Here is a 24,690-nt window from a genome sequence, read left to right on the forward strand (position 1 = left end):
TTAACCAAATACCATAACTAGCAAATAATGAAACAACTGGAAAAGTAACTGAAGAAATAATTAGCACAAAACTTGAATTTTATTGTTATTTACATCTGTAGCGCTGCATTGCATGCTAGGATGCATGTTGGACAACAAAAATGTTGACAGTAGATGGCAGCAAAGGCAGACTGTCTCCCCCTTCTTGTGGCAATGAAGCTTTGCGCCAATGGGTTTAAAGCTTCATGGTGGTTCATGACAGTCGTATGATGTCGCTGTCAAATAAAGTTTTCCCGGTTCATATCTTTTGGTGTAAATATCCCATAATACAGTGAGGACAGCTGCAGCTTGTAGTCCAGTGCGGCTTATCCATGAACAAATGCCGTTTTTGTGTCAAATTTGGTGGGTGGCGGCTTATAGTCAGGTGCGCCTCATAGTGCGAAAATTACGGTAACTCTGTAGTTAATGTTTATGAAATTTGTTCTGAAACCCCAATCTCCTCTCTACTGGAATCTGCAATCAGTCTCTACTTATCAGGCGTGACAAAACCTTTGAAAGAAGCAAACAAGGAGGTCCTTTCTCTTCTTTCCTGCTCGGAAAAGCTCATTATTCCTCAAACTTGCCGCGACCCCAGTACCCCTGCAATCATCCTTTCCCCTCTACCTTTGTTCCCACCGCCTCGCTCCCTTTTCCCTCCCTTCCATCACCCCCCCCCTCCCCCCTACAAGGCAACAACTGTGACTTCAGTGGCACCGCCTCCATTCTCTCTCACTGGTTCTTTCATTCACAGGGCTCACTTTTCGTTCTCTTTTCTGCCTCTCCGCACGCCTCAAACTCATTTTTTTAGCCATACTCACCACCAAAGAGACCCCTGTGTGACCACCGACAACTCATCCCCCCGCCTCAACCACGCATTGACAGAACTTTAATTCCTCCGCCAAGTGTGTCAAGGTACGCATGCCAATTTTCTATCAAATTATGAAGCCCTCTAGCTAAACCGCTTGTGTATGGGACGCATGGTGTATGTATGCTTGTTGTTTAAGGAAGCGTTCCTTCATTGTTTCGCATGCCACATGTGCTCCCTCATTCAATATATTTTAAAGAGCTCCCCACATTTGCGGGGCTGTAAAATTTGTTCATAAAGTTTGGATTTAAGACGAATTTTTTAAAAGTCGAATGCTCCGCTGACTGTGAAAATAAAGGGTGGGGAAGTTTTTCCAATTTCAGATTTGATAAAGTCCAGGGGAAAACATGATGCAATATACTCGTTGAGGACTTAAAACAGCCGTGAGGATTCCATTGGGGTGTAGTTTGTTCATTGTATGCAAATAAGTTATCCTAACAATGTGAAACTTTAGCGGTATTGCGCAAAAGTAGGCGCAAAACGCCCAGGATAAGTGCGCAAACAAGGCTTGAGTAAAAGTTGTCGGCGCTTTTCATGTTTGTCGCGCCAGGATGAAACTCTTGGTTTCGTCAGGTGTGAATAATTAGGATAATTGAGCGCGACAAGTACACGAAATCAATCACAGAATCACCGATTGAACAATGGATAATGCGCGTCTTCATTTACTCCTGTGTAGAATTAGCCCTCACTGCAAAAATAAGAACTAAAAGCCAATTTAAGTAAGCAAAAAAGGAAACAAGTGCTGCTAAAAAGGGGAAAGCCTGGTACTAGACAATAGTGGATCGGTTTAAAGCAGAAGTAGCCCAAACTTCTAGATTGATAAAATGTACACATGAACTCTCACTATAATTGACCCAAGGGCGTAGGTTTGAATAGGGACGGTAGGGACATACTGTAACACTACTAACTTTTCAGGATGCTTAAATTGTCCCCACCAACTTTCACGCAACCTTATTTGCTACTTCAATTATATAGATAATTTAAATTGTCATCCCGTGTTGTACGGATTGAATTTTAAGCCTGAACGATATATCGTTTAAACATCGCCATCGCGATGTGTGCGTGCGTGCGCGATAGTCCCATTGCAAGGACGTGCGATAGTTTTTATTTTATTTTTTTTTAGCCTCACACCCTCCCTTTCCCAGCTCTTTGAACCTCACAGTCACTGCAGCACTTGCTTATTAAAGTTAACAATGCTGGTATCTTTGATCTTGCCAAAGAAGCGGACATCACAGCGCAGCAGCTGTCAATCATTGTTCAACTCTTTAACACCTTATCCTATTTGGCCGAATTTGCATGCATTTGACGTTGCCTTTATATTTCAAAGAAAAAAATGTTACAATGGCCAAGTTGGGTCCCTTTTTTCAAGACACCTTGAACTTCATGTCCAAACTGTTGTTTTCTTCACTGACCAATTATAATCCACATTTTGGAGCCAAAAAGACAAAAGAATCCCAAAATCTTTTTTCAAAATTTGTAATGTTGATGTGCCATTGACAACCAAACATGCTCGACCAACCGTTTTGAAGCTTGATAATATTTATTCAACTTGTTAGGATAAACAATAGAAAAAAAATGAAGATTGAATAGTTTTAATTCAACACAAACAGCAGGTATAGTCATAGGCGTTTTTGGGCTTTACTCAAACTATGGTCAAAACAGGTTATATACTGTGCAACATAGTGGGAGAAAAAAATTATATATATCATCTAACACAAAAAGGTTTTGGAGGATATCTCTTTGTGAAGTTAGGTGTTGTACTCATCAACTTATCAAAAGTATATACGTACATGCAATCAAGCTTCTCGAACACGCATCTACATAAAAATTGAAAAGATTATAGTGAAGAAAAAATATAACTTTGGAAAAAAGTATTTTAAGAAGTATTGACAAGTAGTTCAGTTCAATTCAAATTTTTCAGGCATGCGACACAATAAAGTTTTTTTTGTTTTTGCACACTCAATAAAGCTTCTTGAACAGGTTGCGTAGCTGCGTCACACACAACGTCACACAGCCTACTCTTTCGCCGTTTGCGGCTTTGCGCGCAGCTGTCACTTCTACTCGCCGAGACACCGACTCATCCCAAGAAAACAACGACAAATACGGCTCATCTTCTTCCTTGAGTTAATGAAATAATGCATTAGCTTGCGCTAAATGTAGTTTAAGATTCATTCTGCACGTTTCAATATATATGTTCAATATATATATTCAATATGTATGTATGTGTGTATGGCGGAAAACACTCAGGTGACTTGAATTTCTGCTCTGGGACCCCCAATATGGCCAACTTTCAAAATTGTCCCATATGCATGTGTGATACATCATTGGAAAGCTTAAAATCTGTTTTCTGGGGGAAGAAAGATTTTGAACAGGAGTGCATTTTAAAAAAAACAATAAAAAAATTAAAAATCAAATGGCGAAACCCTATCTTGAGTTGAGAGCATGAAAGAGCAGAATTAAAGACACCATGACTTAAACGAGATATCGCGTACTTACCTTGTTTCGATCTAAAAACTCTAAGTAGCATGTATCACTGAGTGTCAAGACACAGCAGTGAATTGCTACAGCTGGATTTTTGGGGGATTTTATTATGGTGAAACATGGTAATATAACAACGGTCGTGATGCAGAAATCGCAGACATCAAGGAGTGATCGAGATTTTTCTTTTCGAATATTTACTAGGGCTGCAGCTATCGAATATTTTAGTAATCGAGTAATCGACTGAAAATTCTATCGATTAATCGAGTAATCGGATAAAACAAATTTTTAGGTGAAGAGCAATTATAAATATACATGAGAAAACAAGACATTTCATCTAATCTTGGACCATTTTCAGTCAATCAATGTCTTTATTTTCGATGTATATTGTTGAAAACAGCCAACAATTGCATCTCAGATGTAACTAGAATTTAAAAAAAAGACTAATTCACTGCTTTCACTCAAAAACCTTTAGATCTTATTAATATATTTATATATATATATATATATATATATATATATATATATATATATATATATATATATATATATAAAATGCCGTTACGCTTGATAACACACATCACTTAAAAGTTAGGATTTTTTCCCACGTGTTTCAATTGAATTTCTATTTGTGTCAATATGCGGTGCGTTCAGGTACACTACAAAAAGTCCGCCACATTAGAAGCCGATTCGTTACATAATTACAGGTACTGTACTGTATTATTGTTATTATTGCTATTATTATATTATTGTTATTCTGATTTTAATTCATATTTTATTTGTTTTGCTCTTTGTAATTGCTATTTGCAATTGTAACAGCAGTATTTATTTAGGATGTAGTGTGGGTTTTCGGGCTGTGGAACGAATTACAGTGGTACCTCTACATACGATCGCTTCGACACACGAACTTTTCGACATCCGACGTAAAATTTGACTCGCCATTTGTTTCTACATCCGACGACATGCTCGAAATACGACGACAATGGCAGCACCGCAGACGAATGCACGGCGGATTTTCTTGTGTGACAAATCAACACAGGTTTCAGAAAAGGTTGGTACAGGTGGTGAAACAAGGAAAAAGTTGATGCTTACCTTCGAAATGAAGATGCAAATGACAGAAAAATATGAGCGTGGGGTGGGCATCCGTGAAATGGCTCAACAATACATCTCCACGGTCCTCCTCCGACCATCGTTCGCCAGTCTTTATAAATTAAGCTGACAATTCTTATTGTCTCCAAAGAAATCGCCAGCTTCGCCACGTTTTCATCATTTCTTTTACAACTTATTCAACACAAAACGCCTGCTGTCTGCCTCAAATGATGGTGTTCTCAAGAGAACATTCAAAGTGAAAGTGAAACTCAAGCTCACCGGTCTGTTTCTGGCACGTGAGCCCCGCGGTGCGTTCAGGTACACAAAAAAACGTCCGCCTTATTAGAACCCGATTCGTTACACTATTACAGGAATTATTATTATTCTTTTTATTACATTATTCCAATTTTGATTTATAATTTATTTGTTTTGCTACGTGTAATTGCCATTTGTAATAGCACCAGCAGTATTTTTTAAGGATTTAGTGCAGGTTTTTGGGCTGTGGAACGAATTAATGGAATTATAATGTATTCCTATGGGAAAATCCTGCTCGACATACGACCATTTCGACTTACAAACAAGGTCCTGGAACGGATTAACTTCGTATGTAGAGGTACCACTGTATTGGAATTATAATGTATTCTTATGGGAAAATCCTGCTTGACATACGACCATTTCGACTTACAAACAAGCTCCCGGAATGAATTAACTCCGTATGTAGAGGTACCACTGTATTACACATGAAACGCCATAGCATAAGCTATGAGGGGAAACGTTTTCATTTGCCGAGATGCTTAAATTATTAAGTGGAATTTTATTTTTCTTAAAAAACACATTTTATTTCTTCTGTGTTTCTGTGCAGTATTAATATTGTTGTCTTTTCCTAAAAAGTATTTTTGAATTTAAGAGTAAACATTTATTGCATTTAAATGGGTGTACATGATCTATTAATATATACTGTATTCTCACAGTTATTGTAATTTTTATTTTTTTAATTGGGGGGGTGCAATAATATCGCAATAATTTATGAAATAAATTATCGCACACTAAAATTTGTTATCGCGACAGGCCTAATTTTACACACTCATCACTCCACAACGCTATGTGATGTTAAAGCCTGTATGTAAGACACGTTAGCCACGCATCGACAGTGGTCATAATTAATAGAAACCTAGCCCTCCGCAGGGCTAACGTAACTTGAGTTAGTGAAAGTAACGTTAATCTTTATTTATTAGCGCTTAGCGTCCTCTATTAGCGCTTAGCGCTCTACTGCTTTAAGATGGCGGCTGTTTACTAACGCTGCCCAGACGCAGCAGAGTCTGTCATTTCGCATCTAGTTCAACATACATGTGATCTCTATGAGACTCATCAGACGCTACCTACCAACGTAGCATCGTGCGGGCTAGTATTTAGCAACGTCAGCGTCGTTTGTAGCGGTTGGCGGTTGCAGTAATTTTTATTTATTTATTTTTTTCCCCCCGCTTCTTCCTCTACGCACGTGACATCAGCAAGTTGTCCCGCATTAAAAGTAGTCCGAGCAAAACGTGATGCTTAGAGCTGTCAGAATAAACAAACGATTACTCGAGGTGAATAAAACTACTCGGATCAGTTTTTAAACTCGAATTACTCGAGTTGCTCGAGTATTCGTTTCAGCTCTAATATTTACTCTTTCAAAGGTTTTTTTTTTTTTTCCAATATTTCTTGGTTTGGATTGATTATCATGTAAAATGGGGAAAATGCGACAGTAAGGAAAAAAATACAACTAAGCGGTAGTTATGCGGTAGATATCCGTGACGTTTTTTTACAGAAACCAATTTTTTCATTGCGACGTAATTTGTTTAATGTATGCGAGTGAATATTTTTTTTAAGTTTTTTTTTTTTTTTTTTTTTTTTAACATCAGACATCAATTAATGATTCTAAGCTAAAAATGACAGACATTTCGAATAATAAATACGATTACTTACCTTCTTTTTATGGCTGGGTTGACACAAAAGCGGTTGCGCGACATCTGTAAACGGGGGTTTTTAGGGTAAAACGGACAAATTAACAATAGTTCGGGGACTTGATGTGCCATGAATCTGCTATGGCAGCATATAGACATATTGTTCTAGCCAACACAACAGTTCTTTTGGCTTAAAATCAGCAGTTTATTTTAAAGAGGGGTGCAAGAGCAGAAACTGCTATTTCAGCCTTGTCTGTGTTTTCTGCCATATATATACGTATATATATATTTCATTATCAAGCATTGTTGTATTTGTACATATTTTAAGAAAAATGTAATTATGAATTAATAAAAACGAAATTAATGAAATTGAAATAAATAAAAACATAAATAGATTCTGGTTACGGCCCCCAGATACCACCACACATTAATGTTGATTTTCTTTTTTTCTCTTAAGTTTAATAGTATTATTGCCTGTCTTTTCCAGTGGTAGATGTCCAATTCATTTAAACCAGGGGTCTGCAAGTCCGGTCCTCGAGACCGCTATCCAGCTTGTTTTCCATATCCCCCTCCTTTAACCAGGGGTGAAAGTGGTTAGAATTTCTTGCCGGAACTACCCAACGTGAAGGTCGCCACGGAGCCAGAAATTGTATTTATTTATTTATTTATTTATTTGGGGGGGGGGGGGGGGGGGGGGGCAATACTACTGAAATGCAAAGAAAACTGTTTTGGTCAGTTATTTCTATAACACATACAAAAACCTATTTTCATTCAAAACTGTATTTTTTTCCATGAATTGCAAAATAAAAGTTAACAAAAACAGGTTAAACCCCAACCTACATCTCCTAATTTTTATTTTTCCTCATTTCCTGACATACTAAATGCCAAATCTCAATTTTAACTACTTTAGAACATAGGATGTATATAAAATTAAAGTTAATGTAAACATTTACTTTTTGTTGTGTTTTTAATAATAAATATATAAGTAACATACTTCAGAAAAATAAGTACAAATGACTCATATTATGCAGAGTGAAATGGAATATATTTTGAAGATCGCGCAAACATAGACTTTTTTAAAGAGCATTTTACAGGAGAGAAAAAGTCTTAAATGGCATTATTATGTGAATTAGAATCATATTTTGAGACTATTCGACGATATACAACAATTTAGCAAAGCGCAGATGACGAGAAATTAGTCTTTTAATCTGCCGGTTAGCCACGCCTACCATTATAGGGCTTTAGCGTCCCCAACAGGTGGATGACGTCAGCGGTAGACTGGGCTCATCGGTTTTACTATTCAGCCCATTGAGGGGGAATTATTCAGAACGAGGAAAACGCGACGAAGAGAGCCGCAAAATGTCATTGTTTCAGTCTCTCTACTCCAATATTTTTACAGGATATTCTTTTTATCCAAGTATTTTTCCCCAATTGCTAAATAAATGGCATGGTCATGACAAATAACAGTCTTGTGTTGAATGGAATATGAAATAATAAAAATGCATTTATTCAGGACGACATGGCAAAATTACTCCATAATGGTCAAAACTGTCGACTTCACCTTTACTGTCGCACCTCCCGAATGATATTTTAAGACACCTAAATCGGACATATGTCATTTCCCTTCTCCGGCTTCGGAGAATGTAAACAAACCAAAAGGCATGTCAGCTAGCCGACATGCTAACCCTAACCAAGTGATGTTTCAAAGTCTTCTAATCGGAAAATCACACATAACTAGCCTCAGTTATTTGACATGACGACCGGGGTGTCGATTGTCTTCGCGGATCGGCAAACCGCCCGGCGGAGAGCAATTTACAGTTCGTTCCCCGGAGGAGGGTGGCTGCAGTTGTTGTGCAGCTAACTTGCTGCTAATGTGCATGAGGAGAGCTTTTTACATGCCTGTCAACGATCTAATGTAAGTAGTCCTTTATTTAAAGAAAGTTTGTAGTGTTTACTTTGTAATCGCTGTATTTGTATTTGACATAAGACAAAACAAGATGTTTACTCACTTCCTCGTAAGTCCACTGGTCCCACAGTAAATATCCACGGTGAATGGGAACCTTTTGAAACGCCTCTCCCTCATACAGAATGATTTTTCTGCAGCCGTTTGGCTGGTGTGATGCGAAAAATAAACGTATTAATCCGCAAAATCAGCTGAATCCTTCGTCCTCATACACAACAGTACGCTGTGTAGTGAAGAGGACGTCTTATCCGCAAAATCAGCTGAATCCTTCGTCCTCATACACAACAGTACGCTGTATAGTGAAGAGGACGTCTTCTACCGTACACGTCACAGCGCCCTCCTCCTCAATGCAAGACCGAAGCCGGAAGTCACTCATTTTCATGGCGCGGGATTAAAAAAAACTAAATAAATATAGCGATCGCTTCCACACACATCCAAGCGGTCCATATCATTCAGGAGCATAAAATACCGCCTGTATTATGAAATAAACATGCTTTTTCGTGTCACATGCACTTTAAATCATAAGGAAATAAATCAGTAGCCTAACATGAACAAATATAAGTCAGAAGTTCACATTGACAGCTAAGATGTTGTGAACCCCCCTATCAGAGCAAACAAAATATGATAAATAAGCTACCTTAACTCTTCCTTGCTCATTTTCTGTTGCATTGCATTTTTTTATTTTTTTATTTTTTATTTTTATTTTTATTTTTTATTTTTTTTTGCTGTTTCAGAAAACATGCACATTTCAACCAATCAGAGCTAACTATCTCTGGCGATCCCAGTCCGTATGTCAGCCAAATGAGCGGATGAATGAGTCCAGGCGTTTTGCTTTGCTGCGTGCATACTAGGGCTGCAGCTATCGAATATTTTAGTAATCGAGTAATCGACTGAAAATTCTATCGATTAATCGAGTTATCGGATAAAACATTTTTTTAGGTAAAGAGCAATTATAAATATACATGAAGAAAAAAAAGACATTTAATCCAATATTGAATCATTTTCAGTCAATCAATGTCTTTATTTTCGATGTACATTGTTGAAAACGGCCAACAATTGCATCTAAGATGTGACTAGAAAAACAAATTCATTGCTTTCACTCCAAAAACTTCTAGATCTTATATAAAAAAAACAACAACATATTTCTTACCTAAAAATGTAAATACGCTTGATAACACACATCACTTGAAAGCTACGTGTTTTTCCAACGTGTTTCAATTTAATTTCGATTTGTGTCAAGCTATTTTTAAGTTCTAGTTAAGTTTTAAGTTAGTCTAAACTGTAAGTACTGGTAGGATTTTGAGTTTTTGCAATGTTCAAAATAAATGTATAATACCAGCTGTATTGGAGCACATTTATTCAGCAATGACTACTGAGCTAAAACTGAGTTAGCCTTATTATGTTTTAATTTTACACCCTCATCACTCTACAGCGCTATGTTTTTACAGATTAAATAAAGCCTGTATGTAAGACACCTTAGCCACGCATCGACAGTGGTCATAATCAATAGAAACCTAGCCCTCCGAAGGGCTAACGTTACATGAGCGAGTGACAGTAACGTTATATTTATTAGCGATGAGAGGTCTACTGCTTAAAGATGGCGGCTGTTTACTAACGCTGCCCAGACGCGGACGAGTCTGTCATTTTGCATCTAGTCCTAAATATCTATGAGACGCATCGGACACTACCTGCTACCAAACTAGCATCATGCGGGCGTAGTTATTAGCAACGTCGGCGTAGTTTGTATCGGCTGTCGGCTGTGGTAAGTTTTTTTTATTTTTTAAAATTTTTTTAATTGCTTCTTCCTCTACGCACGTGACGTCAGCGCGTTGTCCTGCATTAAAAGTAGTCGGGGCAAAACGTGATGCTTAGAGCTGGCATAATTAAACGATTCCTCGAGGTGAATAAAATTACTCGGATCAGTTTTTAAACTCGAGTTACTCGAGTTGCTCGAGTATTCGTTTCAGCTCTAGTGCATACGCACATTGACATGACTCGTCATTGTCAGATTTAGATAACTGCAGCAGCTGGGGAAACCTCCATGCTGTCTGTGGAATAAAATAAATAATAAATATAGATGGAAACTGATTTCGCTACACAAGCACTTTATTATGCTTGTTGTTAACACTTGTGTATGTAAATCTGATGTTGGTAGATTGTCTTCTTCTTTGAGATGAAATGGATGTGTGGCAGTTTAGTATTTTTTTTTTTTACATTGCGTTTTGACAGTTGCTGTCATATTTTCGGAATCAAACCATCGTATAACGGCTCTGAATCTTATACCGGAACTGCGTTCCAGCCCTGAATCTTATACCGGAACTGCGTTCCTGACCGTTCCCGCCCACTTTCACCACACCTGAATCAAATGATCAGCTCATCAGCAACACAGATGGTAGAAAGAGAGTTGTTACACGCCAACAGGGATCAATTATACGATTGTACTTCCGGGTAATGAAGCCTCAGGTAGTTTTAAACGTCGCTTCGACGAGGGCGGGCCACATTCATATGAATGGCTGATTGTCAAGTATTTTTGGAGGTAAGTTGATGAAAAAAACGACCCCTTTTGAATTTACGTCTTTATTCTATCAGAGGCGCTTTATGACGAATATGTTGAGCGTTATTGGTATGCGCGTGGTGTAATTTTATGTTGATGGACGAGCGATTTTCTCCTACTTTTTAAATTGTCTCTGGTAAATGGGAAGGTATCGCCAGGGATAAATTAAGTCACTACCTCTTTTAAATTGTCAACTCTTTCAAGTTGGGGAAGCTTGTTAGTCTGACACTGGCAGAATGTGATTGGCTGACAGAAAGGCGGGCTGTTATAGGCCATGAAGACATCTGTCAATATTCAACATTTCCTACATTTTTGTTTCCAGTGTTCCACCATGACGCAGAGCAACGGGGAGGACCCGCAGAGAGCCCGGCGAGGTCTCCGGCAGATCCAAGCAGGCATCCAGTCCCGCTCGCTGCTGGCCAGGAAAAGAATTTTGAACATCAGCAAAAATGACGTGAAGGGCTTCTTTATAAGGAACGCCTTTGTTTTATTCACCGTGGCAGCAGTTATCATTGGTGAGTCGAACTCTACTAACATTAAAGTTATCTGTTTCTTTGAACATTCCCCTGAAAGGATGACAGAAACAAAACTGTCGTCTTTAGCTAGTCAAGTAGGAATTGTTTACATTTTAAGTGTAAATGTAATGTATGGACAAAAAGACTGGAGGACATGGAACAAGGAGGATCGGTGCTTTACTCCAAGAATAAATCGATAAATTCCAATATTTCAAAATCCACTGACAAAAAATATTGGAGTGTAAATCTTGTTTTTAGTTGTGCTGGCATCATTGCCATTTTCTTAGGCACATCAACGCTGATTCAGAAAAGGTATTATTATTGATATTTAATCAATAGCTAAAAAGAACACACACAACAGTCTGAAAATACAAACTTGGGAGGGCAGGGGAGTAATGGAGAACAGGTTCTAGATTTTCCAAAGCTGAATTAAAGCTTTATGTGTTTTTTTTTTTTTTTTAATTATTAATCAGGCATGAAAATCTCTCACCTTTCGGCGAAATTCGCCGTTTTGAAGTCAAAAAGGGCGACCTACGTGAATTGCGTAGATCCGAGGAGAAATTCTTTTTGGGAGGAGGGGGGGTCGGGAGGTTTTATTTAATTCTTATTATTATTATCATCATGTGATTAACTTAGTACGTAAACTGAGCACTTAAGAGCACAGTCAGCAAATCCTTCTAGATGCTTCGCTGACGAGAACCAATCATCGGCCCAAGCTGCGTTCCATTATTCCAAACGCGCGCACTCCTTACTGTACATGGAGTGCTCGGAGAGCCTTTCGTTGCATTGCAAAGCTGCGAAAACAAAAAGCAGGCCTTATCCACACCGGGGCAGACCAGAGCGCAGCATACACACTTGCCTGTATTTGCCAGCAGATTGAAGTTGGTGAGTAATGGTTTCAATCGTTTTCACATTTTGCGATATGAAAAAGTTACTGCCATTCGTTGCAGCTTGCGTTGAACACTGCCAGAGCTAGCCAAATCTCCCATGAAAAAAAATAGCTCCCGTTAAATTGGCGTCAGGCTTGTGTATTTAGCGGTAATACAAACGAAGAAACACACTGTTGAGTCAAATTAAGCGACATGCTCTCGGATGGAAGGGGCGCCTCACATCGCTCCCGTCGTCCGCCGGAGACGCATAATTTTTGGCTTGGATTTGAGCTGACGGCCGGTGTCGGCACAACACCGGCCCGACGAGTGGTGGGAATGAGTCCTGCTTCTTAAAGCTTTTCAGAAATACAGGGATCCCTCGTTTTTCGCGGTTAATGGGGACCAGAACCCGCCGCAATAAGTGAAAACCGCAAAGTAGCGCCCCCCCCCCCCCCCCCCCCATTTTTTTTGTGCGTGTTAAATGCATTTATTCAGATTTTACATTGGAAAAAAGATACATATATATGACATGTTTTTTCACTTTTTTCACCTAAGTATAATTTATGAATGGTTTTCAAGCACTTCAAAATGTAAGAATTATGATAAGTTTTAAACATGTTACTGCCCCACCGAATTATTTTTAAACAAGAATAAAGTAGTAAGAAAATGCTTGGCTTTATTAAATGCTTCATAGTGAGTCTACTCAAACCCTCTCAGGCTTTGGTAAACGGTGATTGACACATGTGCAAAGTTTTTCTTTTTATATATATTTCTTTGTTTGAAGCAACTTCTTTGATTGAATAATAAAGACACAAATGTCCTAGCCAAAATGTGGCCCAAATGCAAAACAACATTACTTCAATGGAAAAATTTGTTTCAATCAAGAAAAATAGTTTTCAAATGCTTTTTTTGTCTCAAATTTATTTTTGCAATCAAAAACAATTTTTTTTATTGAAGTGACTTTTTGGGGATTAAAAGTATATACTGTATTTTGATTGTAGCAACTTTGTTTTTGATAGAAGTAACTTTGTTTTTTGATTGAATAATAAAAACACAAATCGTTATTGAGAGAGAAAGAAATTACGAAAGCTTTAAAACTAAAAGCCACCGGGGAGTCTGTTTTTTAAAATATTTATATTTCATTACATAGACATGCGTCGTAGGGAAGGGAGATTGAGGGATAAAAAAAGGAGTTAGATGAGGCTGCTAAAGGCAGTGGATACCTCATCAGCTGGGTGGATAGCAGACCTGGTAAGAACAAGTTTGCAAGGATAGTCGGGTATTAAATACAATTATAAACACAATTACAATGTTATTTTTCTATAAGATTTTTATGTCATTGCTTTATTAATCATTAGGTGCTTGAGTTGTTAAGTATGGATAATAATGAAATAATAGTTTTAAGAAAACTGTGCTGTTGGTGGGTCAGTGACCATCTGATGTGGTTTGTTCTCAGATGAACAAGTTGAGGAAGGAAGTTTTGATGCAGAGGTTGAAGGAAGAAAAGAGGAAGACTGACTGAGTCACAGCCAGAAAGTGTTGATGACAGTTTTGATTTCTATTCACTGTTGCCCCCTCCCAATTAAAGTATGTCACAGTCGCAGCCAATTATTATCTAAAGCTGGTTAAAATTGAAGTTATGTTGTTTTAAGGTGTATTAAATACTTGTTCATGTGCTCCTTTTGATCTACGAGCACCGGCCCCTCCACCGGTCTCTGCACGGCCCTGCTGAAACACAGTGTGGGTCGACAGAGCTCAATATTTTGTTGGGGTGTACAGTGTACTGGAACATATTTCCTCCACACCCTTCTCACCTTTTTAACCCCTGACCCATTTTCATGCCTGATTAATTATGAATGCTTAGGTCCAATTTAAATTCTTTGGATCTTAATATTGTTGTAAGGTCCGCAATATATTATATTTTATTTTCTAATAAAAAAGAGAAAGAATGAACAACGATCGGTTCGACACGATCTTTTCCACATCCGACGTAAAATTTGACTCGCAATTTGTTTCTACATCTGACAACATGCTCGAAATACGACGATTTACGACAGCGCCGCAGTTTTTGTTTTCCCGCAAGAAGGACAGATGGCAGATTTTCTTTGGAGAAAAATCAACATGGGTTCCAAGAATCTTAGTACAGGTAGTGAAAAAAGGAAAAAGGTGACATTTACCATTGTAATGAAAATGGAAATGATAGGAAAATATGAGCGGGGTATGCGCATCCGTGAACTGGCTCAACAATACTCGACAAATCTGACGACCCCCGTTTGCCAGTTTTTATAAGTTAAGGTTACAATTATTATTATTGTAACATCGGCAAAAAATCGCCAGCTTCGTCAGGTTTTCGATAATTTATTCCAGAACTTGTGCAACATAACACGCCTACGGTCCGCCACAGCTGACGCCAACAACAGAACATGAAAATTGAAAGTAAAAACTCTAATGCACCTCTCTCACTTTGTCACGTCAGCCACACGGTGCATTCAGGTACACCACGCAAAACACATCCGCCACACTACAACCCAATTTGTTACATGTATTTTTATTATTATTACTATGTTATTATTCCGATTTTTATTTATAATTAATTTGTTTTGCTCTGTAATTGCTATTTGCATTTAGGCATGTGCCGGTATGAGATTTTGACAGGATGATAACCTTAAGCAAAAATACCGCGGTATCACGGTATTGCAGTTAGGACTCTAAAATGTGTTTTGTTTTTTTTTAGATTTGAAAAAAGTTTTCAATTGAACAGGATTTTTTAATATTTCACAACATATTTGCAAAAATCAACAATGTAATGTTAAAATAAATAAATAAAATAATAAAAAATAAATAACTGAAATATTTTAAATAGAATTTATAGACGAAACCCACAGCCACAGCTCATGTTGCTCAACATTAGAACAACAGCCCTTGGTTATATAGAACTGGACTTAAACAATATATGATCAAATTGATGTAATGTAAAACATATACCCCTACTACTATTGATATTAATTAGTTGAATATTAATGGTAAGAGACAGAGCGCTTGTGTATGACTCGTATAATATTTTACACATTATACACACACACACAGTCACCCTTGCTCAAAACAAAGTCGCCAGAGAAAAAAAGCAACACATTCTGTATTATGAAAATGTTTTTTTGAAGAGATGTTTAAAATGACTGAAGACTTTACAAAAGTAGGCTAATGATAAAGAGGAAACTAGTTAGGCCACTTGGCATGATAACTAGCCACATTATTCTACCTTGTTAACATGCTTACGTTATAGTATTTATTTTATTTATAGTTTTTATTTATTTTCGCTAGACACAAACACGCTGGAGTGAACTCTTGTAGCTGATGGGAAACATTCATGGCGGCGTTTACTGACCTTAAATTTTTTTATAAAGTGACGGATGACGGTCACGTAAATGTGAAATCATGTTGAAGGTGTTGCTTCCCCTGGCAACCACCCTGCGTAAGCATGTCGGCTGTCCTTCCTCCTCTAAGCCACGGCCGTCTGTTTCTTTTCGGTAGCCAAAGTGCTCCCATACTAGCGACTTTGTCTTTTTTGAGAGGGGAAAAAGCTCAGGTGGAGTGTCACAGACACAGGACAGACCAACAACTGGAGGCTGCTGCTCCAAGCCACGGATTTCTCGCTGCATTTGTGGGACACAAAGAATAGCTAATACTGTACGACTAATTCTGTATGACGGAACATTTTAGTGGATTTGAAACCGTGTCGTTTTCATATCATAGTAAACCTTGTAGTGATGCACGATAATGCATTTTTCAGCCGATACCGATAACCGATAATCTCCTCCTCGTTCCAACCGATAACCGATAATGTCAAGCCGATAATTCTATTAAAAGATTAATGTAAAATTTTAAAGTATACACAAAAGAAAATATTACTGTGCAAAAATATAATTTATTGCTCTTTTTTTCAACATATGAACAAGTATTCAATTCCAACATCTAAATAATGACAGATTGCCTGACATTGTGTAATGCTAAACTTTTGGCAACAATTACTTACAGAGTAAATACCTAAGTTGCACAAAAATTCCTTTAAAAGTAAGCCATTCCTAACATATATAGCATTAATACACTGCAAAACACACCTCCTTAAAACTAGTCAGTTTTAAGTGTAACTCTATTGGAAATAAGTGAAATTATCTGCCAGCGCTTCAAGTGTATTTCTCTCAGATTTCTTAGAAGAAAAATAGCTAGCTGAAAATAATCATAACAGCCTTATTTTAAGCAATACATTGTTATACTTAATCCTAAAAAAAACTTTGAAGAAGAAAAGATTTTGAATATTTGTGGCTACATAATATTATTGTTATTTCATTACAACAGGAATGTGCATATTTAAATTGATAAGTGTTAATAAGTGCCAATAAGTTTTGATTATCTACTGTGACTGTAATTGAGCAGACAAATAAGTTAAATTAATTTGAAAAGTGATTGCTAATGTTATATACTTTGTTGCACACTGTGAAAATGATTTACTCAAAAGAGCGAGATGTCATGTACCCATTCTGCAGCGCTTTGTTTACTTTTGCGGCACTCACGACATTTGCTTTACAGCAGCTAAACTGATACACGGCAGTACGATTTGGATGGAGTTGGAGCTCGCATCTCCGTGCGTGTTGTTTTGTGCCTGAATTTTGTTTAGCCAAAAATAAAGGCAGCGTTACAAAGTCATCTGACCGCTCGTCATTTTACATACTGAATGCATTATTGACTGGCTGACTTTGTTTTCTCCATGTTTAAATTATCATCTAACCACTGTGCCGTCATGATAAGCTTGCTTATTGGACATCACTTTTCCAAATGTCCGTGGTGAAAATGTGATTGGCATGTTTTTCATGAAGAATGGTGGTCGTATAAACTGCATTATTTTTTTATCCAGGGCTTTGGCTCTCGGGTCATTTCGGTTAAAAAAAAAAAAAAAAAAATCGTGTTTTGTCTCGGCGGCGGCAGCTACGTTCGTACCGGATAATCCGCCCGCACTGGCCGGTTCGCCGTGGCATATTCGGGGCCTGGCTCTGCTCACACGCCGTGGGGAACACTCGAGAAACTGGGGTGTTCACCGGAGGTCCTGAAGCTGGGGAACCGGGCTCTGCCCGCCCCGCCAATGGCGCGGCGGCCTGCCAGACCGGCCAGAGCGGCGGGCTCCTTCGGAAGACGTCTACTTGCAGACTATCGGTCTCCAGTCGTGCCGGTGTTTAGCCTTAGATGCGAGTTTACCACCCGCCTTGGGCTGCTTTCCCAAACAACCCGACTCTGTAATGTCACAAGCCCCGTAGTTTAGCTTGTGTTTACAATAGCTTTAGCATTCCCGCTAGCAACAGCCTCTTATTCGTTCCAAAAATCTTTGTGATGCAGTTTTAAATGGATGCTGGGTTAGTGGTTTTGAATGAGGACGCTTTCTTTCGGCCTCGTGGAACTACTGTGGTACATGTTTCGCAGATGGCGAGAGCATCGTTTTTTTAGTAACAGCCACCATAATATTCAACTATTTCTTGTCGTGTAACTCCGCCTCCTCAACCCCTCCTCCCTCAGGGGCTTCAGAGAGGGGAGGGGTTGAGGAGGCGGCGTGCTGAATTCTTCGGTTGTGCACATTTGGAGGCTAAATCAAGTATATAATTATCGGATTGCATTATCGGTTGAATTTTTTTAATTATCTGGATTATCTGTGTGACGTCATAATTGCCATTATCGGCCGATAATTATCGGCGACCGATATTATCGTGTATCTTTAAAAACTTGAAAATGGTAACAGGCACATGCCTATTTACAATAGTAACAGCAGTATTTATTAAGGATTTTGACTAGATTCTCGTGCTGTGGTACGAATTAACTTCGTATTTAGTGATACAACTGTATTGGCAGTAGTCAGATGAGGTGGTTTGTCCATTTGGTTTTAATGCCTGGTGAGATCTTTTAGGTCAATCTCAACAGCAGAAGGAAGACCCAGAATTTTTTGGAGAGACGATAGTTTGTATTTTTATGTCTAACACAGATCCAGACGGATGCGTTGTTGTGGCCCACGCGAAGGCGTGTTATGCTATGTTCACAGTTTCACAACATTGCCAAAAAGCCATGTTGTACTGCATTTGGTCTCTGAGTAAATTTGGGGTTAAACACTGCACATTAGAACCAAAAGGCTGACCATTTCAGAAATTAACAACATAAGTTAACTGCTTGATTTTCATTAGTCCTTTCATGCTGAAAATGCGCACCAAATTTTTGTGACATTGTGTACATAACATGATCGAGACCAGCTGTCTTGGAAATAAATAGAAAGTTCCGCAAGCAAGGACTGAATTTAAAAATACACAGACCTCACCCGACCCTTTTAGGTGACATCTGAACTTTTGGAATTAACCTTTGAACCATGCTGTGGCAGGAAATCGAGTGGGGGCCCACCCACGTCCGCCACATCTGTACCCCTGCTAGAGTTACAGCACATTTGTGAATCAGCCACTAGGACGACTGTGGGTTTCACTTCAATGAAAGCGCATTGCAGTGACGTACATCACAAGAAAAGGATGTGCATTCATTTCCAATTAAAGGACCTCCTGGCTTTGTCTCCACCTCTAAGTGAACTTCCACTTTCTTTGTGTGTCTGTTGTAACAACACTCGACACAGTTGACTCTAAATTCAGTACATTTTTTTTCATTTACTGTATACACTGAACTCTTGCTGCTACCTAACAATTAAATTCATAAACAATAATGATGTCGAATTGTGCGCATAAGATCAAATACTAAATTTTTAATTTGACATGCGCAGGTATCATTCTGGGGTTCGCCCTGCGGCCTTACAACATGTCCTACCGTGATGTCAAGTTCTTCTCTTTCCCTGGAGAACTGCTGATGAGGATGCTGCAGATGTTGGTGCTGCCCTTGCTTGTGTCCAGCCTTATTACGGGTCAGTCAGCATCACACATAGACTAGTGGGCGCAAAGTAGGGCGTAAAACCTGTGTGGTCTGTAGTGTTCTTTAACAGATTATGTTACCATTTTTCCATGTTTTCTTGTCTTTATCATTACTATGCTTGTTTTAATTTATCATGAATATTAAAATCATGAAATGCTTGTAAAATACACATTTTTAGATGTACATTTTAGTGCTGCAACGATTAATCGATTAACTCGAGTATAAAATATTCGAATTAAATTTTGTTGCTTCGAGTATTTGTTTAATTAAAGTGGCGTTGTAATGGTTTATTTTGAAAGTGTTTGCATTTAGTTTGATTGATTAGGGTGGACAAACTGCCCTCTGGTCTGCCTCATTTCACATGGCTGAATCCAACTGCTCCCTGTTAAGTAAGCTAAGTTTTTGTTTGAGCTAATGTTTTTTAATGCATTCTAAATTAGTTTCAAAATATATTTAGCTGTTTTTTGTGGGAATATGTGTCCGAACCATTTGTTAAGAACAATGTAAAAAAAAGTTAGCATTTTACAGCATTTAAGCTAGCGGACTTTTGCAATGCAAGTTAGCCAATTGTTCTTTTGTTGTACATAGATCCTCATTTATTTTTTTATACCGTTTGAGGCTCAGCTCAGGTATTTTAGTTTTTCATGTTCCTTATCAGATAACTTGATTATTCGAACTAACTAGTTCATCGATTAATCGACTACTAAAATAATCGATAGCTGCAGCCCTAGTACATTTAATGTTACATAATATACTGGAAATTTTAAACAATTCATATACTAATCGTAAATAATGATAGGTTTTTTGGGGGGGGTTTCCCACCAAAATGTGGTAGAAAACTCGCCCATTCAATTTTTTTTTTATACAAAAAGAGGCACAAAAACTTGAATATCTTTCTTCATCTGTCATTAGAAGACTGTTACAGGCAAGCTATGTTCATTCCACACTTTATCTCACAGAAAGCTAATTGACCTTTAAAGGGAACCACTGGCAGAAAGACTTGTAGTTCTTAAAAGATAAATGTTAGTAAGAGTTATAATAATTTGATATGTAAAACCCTCTTAATGTTATTGATTTTATGAAATTTGAAAAATTGTTTAACACGTAGGTCGTCATTGTTGTTGAAGACGCAATGCCCTTTGGGCAATGACGTCACTGGGCGGCGCTGCCAGGCTACCACATTGTCACTCTTTAGCTACATAAACATGTCGTCGGTTCTGTCCTTCCAATTTGAACACAAGCGGAAAACTGTTGAGCAGGAAAGCACTGTTGATATTTCTCAAAACCAGCAGCAAAAGCAATTAAATGAAGGTCTCAAGCGGGATGGGAACCCTGGTTTCCCTTGCGACAGACTAGCACAGAGACCTCAGGACAATACTTTCACGTGACGTTGGTCATAATTTTCCTTATAAAGCATTCGCAACTCACATGCGTTGTCTGTGTGTGCGGTAAAACCTGAAAGGGAAACGCAATTGAAAAGAAAGTGCGGCTGGCTTGACCACGGAATTAGAAAACGCGGCTCACTTCAGACAGCAAGCAGACAACAGTAACATAGGAATTGCGTAAAACGTTTTATTGAATACACAAAAAAAACACGCGATCACAAAAAGGGAGACACAAAAGGGGTCTGTGACAGTAGGTCGGGATCGATTTAAAAAAAAAAAAAAAAAAAAAAAAAAAAAAAAAAAGGAAAAACCGCAGTGACAGGCAGACAAGTGGAAAAAAACAAGTAAACTAAACTAGCAACGAAGGGCAGTACAAACTGTCAAATGGCAGCAACTCAATATCTCGGCAAGCCGCCTAGGATTGGTTTGAAGAGACTGCTGATGAGCTGGAATTTGATACAGGTACGACGTTGGGAACTCATTCCACATGTCTATAAGAAAACAATCTGACCAGCAGCAGAATGTGACAAAATCATGCCAGTCGTCATACTAGCTTCGCTTGCTAGCTAGCACAGCTATTCTCCCAGGTCATAACATGTTCTAAATATTATAGATTTTTAAATCACTGGCAATTATGTGTTTTTCTAATAATATATTTTAGTAAAGACAACATTTGCTGCTTATTAGAGGCTACAAGTCTTTGAGGTTCCCTTTAACAAAGCATGTCGTTGAAGAAAATAAAGCAATAAATGATATTGAGACTGGTTTCAGAACCAGCTATGTATGTGATTGTGTTAGTACAGCTAAACAACACAAATAGAGTGAGTGCCTCATTTTATTCACAAATACACGTGTTACTGAGAAAGACTGTGTGACTAGACTTGTGACTTGCTTAACCCAAGTAATGTTTCGGTTTAAATTGCTTGAAAATCGATAGGAACTTGTGCCACATGAACTTGAAAATTCAGTGTTTACGACTAGCATACGGCGGAAAACACAAGACTGAAAAAGCAGTTTCTGCTCTTGCACCTACTCTGTAAAAGAAACTGCTGTATTTTAAGCCAAAACAATTGTTGTGTTTGAAAGAACAATATGTCTATATGCTAGCATAGCAGATTAATGGCGCATTAAGCCCCCAAACTATTTTTAATTTGCCCGGTTTACCCTGAAAACCCCCGTTTACAGACGTCACGCAACCACTTTTGTTTCAACGCAGCCATAGAATGAAGGTGATTAATGATATTTTTTATTCAAAATGTCTGTCATTTTTAACGTAGAATTATTAATTGATGTCTAATAATTCATTAAGAAAAACGACTTTAAAAAATTAATCACTCGCATATTTTAAACTTTTAAACAAATTACGTCACAATGAAAAATATGGCGTCTGTAAAAAAGTCACAGATATTTACCTCATAACTACCGCTTATTTGTATTTTTTTGTTTGTCGCATTTTTTCCGATGTTAGATGATAAATAATCGATCCAAACAAAGAGAAATTGGGAAAAAAAACGTTTAAAAAGGTAAATATATGAAAAAGAAAATCTCGACCACTCCTTGATGTCTGCGATTTCTGCATCGCAACCCTTGTTATATTACCGCGTTTCACCCATAAAATCCCCAAAAAGTCCAGCTATGGCCATTCACAGCTGTGTCTTGACACTCAGTGATACATGCTACATAGAGGTTTTGGATCGTAACAAGGTAAGTATGCGATAATATCTCGTTAAAATCACGGCGTCTGTAATTCTGCTCTCGCGTGCTCTCACCTCCAGATAGGGTTTTGTTTTTTAAAATGCCGTCCTGTTCAAAATTTTTCTTCCCCCAGAAAATTGAGATTTTAAGCTTTCCAATGATGTATCACACGTGCATATCGGACAATTTTGAAAGTTGACTAAATTGGGGGTCTCAGAGCGGAACTTTAAGTCACCTGAGTGTTTTCCGCCATATACTGTGTAAGCATCTCCCTTATCTCCTCTGTTGGAAGGTGCGTTAGAGACGTCAGCAAACAGAACATCTGTGCGAAGAACTATTTCAATTATTTTATACTGATTCTGACTCGAACTAGCATGCTCCCATGCCTTCTAGCCCACCAAATGCAAGTGTTTTTAGGACACAGAGGGCCGATAAGAAATGGCAAATGAACTTATTAGTGATTGAGAGAACAAGCAAAAAGCTTTTTTGCGCAGCCAGTGTTGACAACGGTCTTGTCGTTTGTTTTGATGAGCATCAAGCATAATGTGACAGGGTCATTGAGAGACCGATTACGTTATTGCCTCCCGCGGGGACATGACACAGATAAGAGAGGCTCCTTTGTGCTTTGCATGGAGCATAGCAAAGCACAAGCCTTCTGTGACATTATGTCATGTGGTTGCTCATATGGAGAAAACAACATGAGAAGGGTCAGGAAAGATTTTTTTTTTTAAATTCTGTTGGAAATGTTTTAATATGGAAATATTGTTTGGTAACTAGTCGTTGCTAACACAGACTCAAGCGTAATTTTCCAGCTTGGGTAGCAAAAGTTTTCATCAAAAGACAAGGACGTTTAGGTACTACTGATTACAGTGTTGTTCAAAGCCCTAATAACTACTGTAAAATATAAAATAATCAAAAAACTTTGGTCTGTTTTTGTTCGTATGCGTAAAAATGTCTATTTGATGTCATCTTCCAGTAGAGGGCTGCTTACAGTTCGGTTATACTTCGGCAGACTCCATTTTCTTCTTCTTTTATGTCAAGGATTGACAGTAGCCACGTTTACATGCTGACTTTTATTCATACGGTTTCAAATCATTCCGAATGGAAATTTCAGATCAGCTGTTTACATGTCACTTCATCTATTCCGATCCAGCGTTTACATGTGACTGCCTTTATTCCGAAAGGACGTTTGACAACTGCCGTCTGACATGCGCAGATTAATCAAAACAAAGCGTCACGTTGCAAAACATGGAGATCGATCGTCGGAGTGCTGCTGTCTTAACTTTAACCCACTTGTTGTGTTTGTGGGGTCGTATCCGCTTCTGCTGTTTTGCTCTTTTGCCTTGTAGTAGCCAGTTTTCCACCGGTTTCTAATCTGGTCAACGCTCCGGTCTATTCCGGCTTCGTGTAACCTCTCGTGAACTTTTTTAAATAGTTCACTGTTCCTCGTTTTACGCCCGTTTAAGCGAGCAATTATATTTAATTCTTTTTAAGTTTGAATTAAATACAATCTTTCCGCCGGACTCCAATTAGGTGCGCTGTGCTTGGAAGCCATGTTGCAAGTGACGTTACTTACGTCACAAAGTGACGTCACCACGTCAGTACGGAGCATGTGCAGAAAGAACGCAACCAGACACCATTCCGCTTCCCTGTTCACATGATATAATTTTACTTCTAATCGGTTTGGGAAAAGGAATATTCCACCCCTGTGAATCGGAATGAAATTCCATTCGGTTTGGGCCTGTTCATTCCGAATGAGGTGTTTCTATGGAACACATTTATTTGGTTTGAACAAATATTCCGATTATAATTGGAATATTTGGCTCCATGTAAACGTGGCAAGTGTTTACCACATTTAAAGGGAATGCTGAAATGTCTGCCTTTTGGCTGTTAAAGAAGTTAGGAGTGTTCGTGGCTACCACCGTGTAAAATATGCCCAGATGCACCGGCCCAATTAACAACATCCAGTCTAATTGGCTCAAAAGATCAATTTTGACGCATCAGAATGAGTCTCGTCTTTAAAGTGTAGAAAGAAATGCGTATAAACATGAAGCTGACCAATATAAAAAAAAAAAATCAACACATTTTGTCTTCAAATAAAGCTAAACCTGTTAACTTTTCAGTTTTGGTCAACTTTAGCAACAGTGGTGGGCAAAAGCGGTAGCGTTTTGCCTTAACACTAGAAGTCCCAGAGAATTCTTGTACTCCTAATAGTCCCTAATAGACCCCGGAAAAACCCAGAGGTGGCCAAAATGACCCAAGTGGTTTTGAAATGGCAAGTCGTTGTAGAGTAAGAGTAAGAGACAGAGCGCTTGTGTATGACTTACATATTTTTTTTCCCATACTATACACACACACATTCACCCTCCCT

The 24,690-nt window shown here is 38.3% G+C and overlaps 1 protein-coding gene across 2 annotated transcripts in view; it reads left to right on the forward strand.

The window, feature by feature from the left end:
• The first annotated feature begins 721 nt into the window (after positions 1-721).
• Positions 722-24,690, forward strand: part of LOC130913081 (excitatory amino acid transporter 1-like) — a 76,351-nt gene continuing 52,382 nt past the window's right edge. For both annotated transcript variants that reach the window (XM_057831388.1, XM_057831389.1), the window contains exons 1-3: positions 722-930; positions 11,233-11,425; positions 19,094-19,231. In XM_057831388.1, coding sequence (XP_057687371.1) covers positions 11,242-11,425; positions 19,094-19,231 — 322 coding nt within the window. In that variant the 5' untranslated portion in view covers positions 722-930; positions 11,233-11,241. The remainder of the gene's footprint in view (positions 931-11,232; positions 11,426-19,093; positions 19,232-24,690) is intronic.

The sequence above is a fragment of the Corythoichthys intestinalis genome, chromosome 3, assembly GCF_030265065.1.
Source record: "Corythoichthys intestinalis isolate RoL2023-P3 chromosome 3, ASM3026506v1, whole genome shotgun sequence".
Taxonomy (NCBI): Eukaryota; Metazoa; Chordata; class Actinopteri; order Syngnathiformes; family Syngnathidae; genus Corythoichthys; species Corythoichthys intestinalis.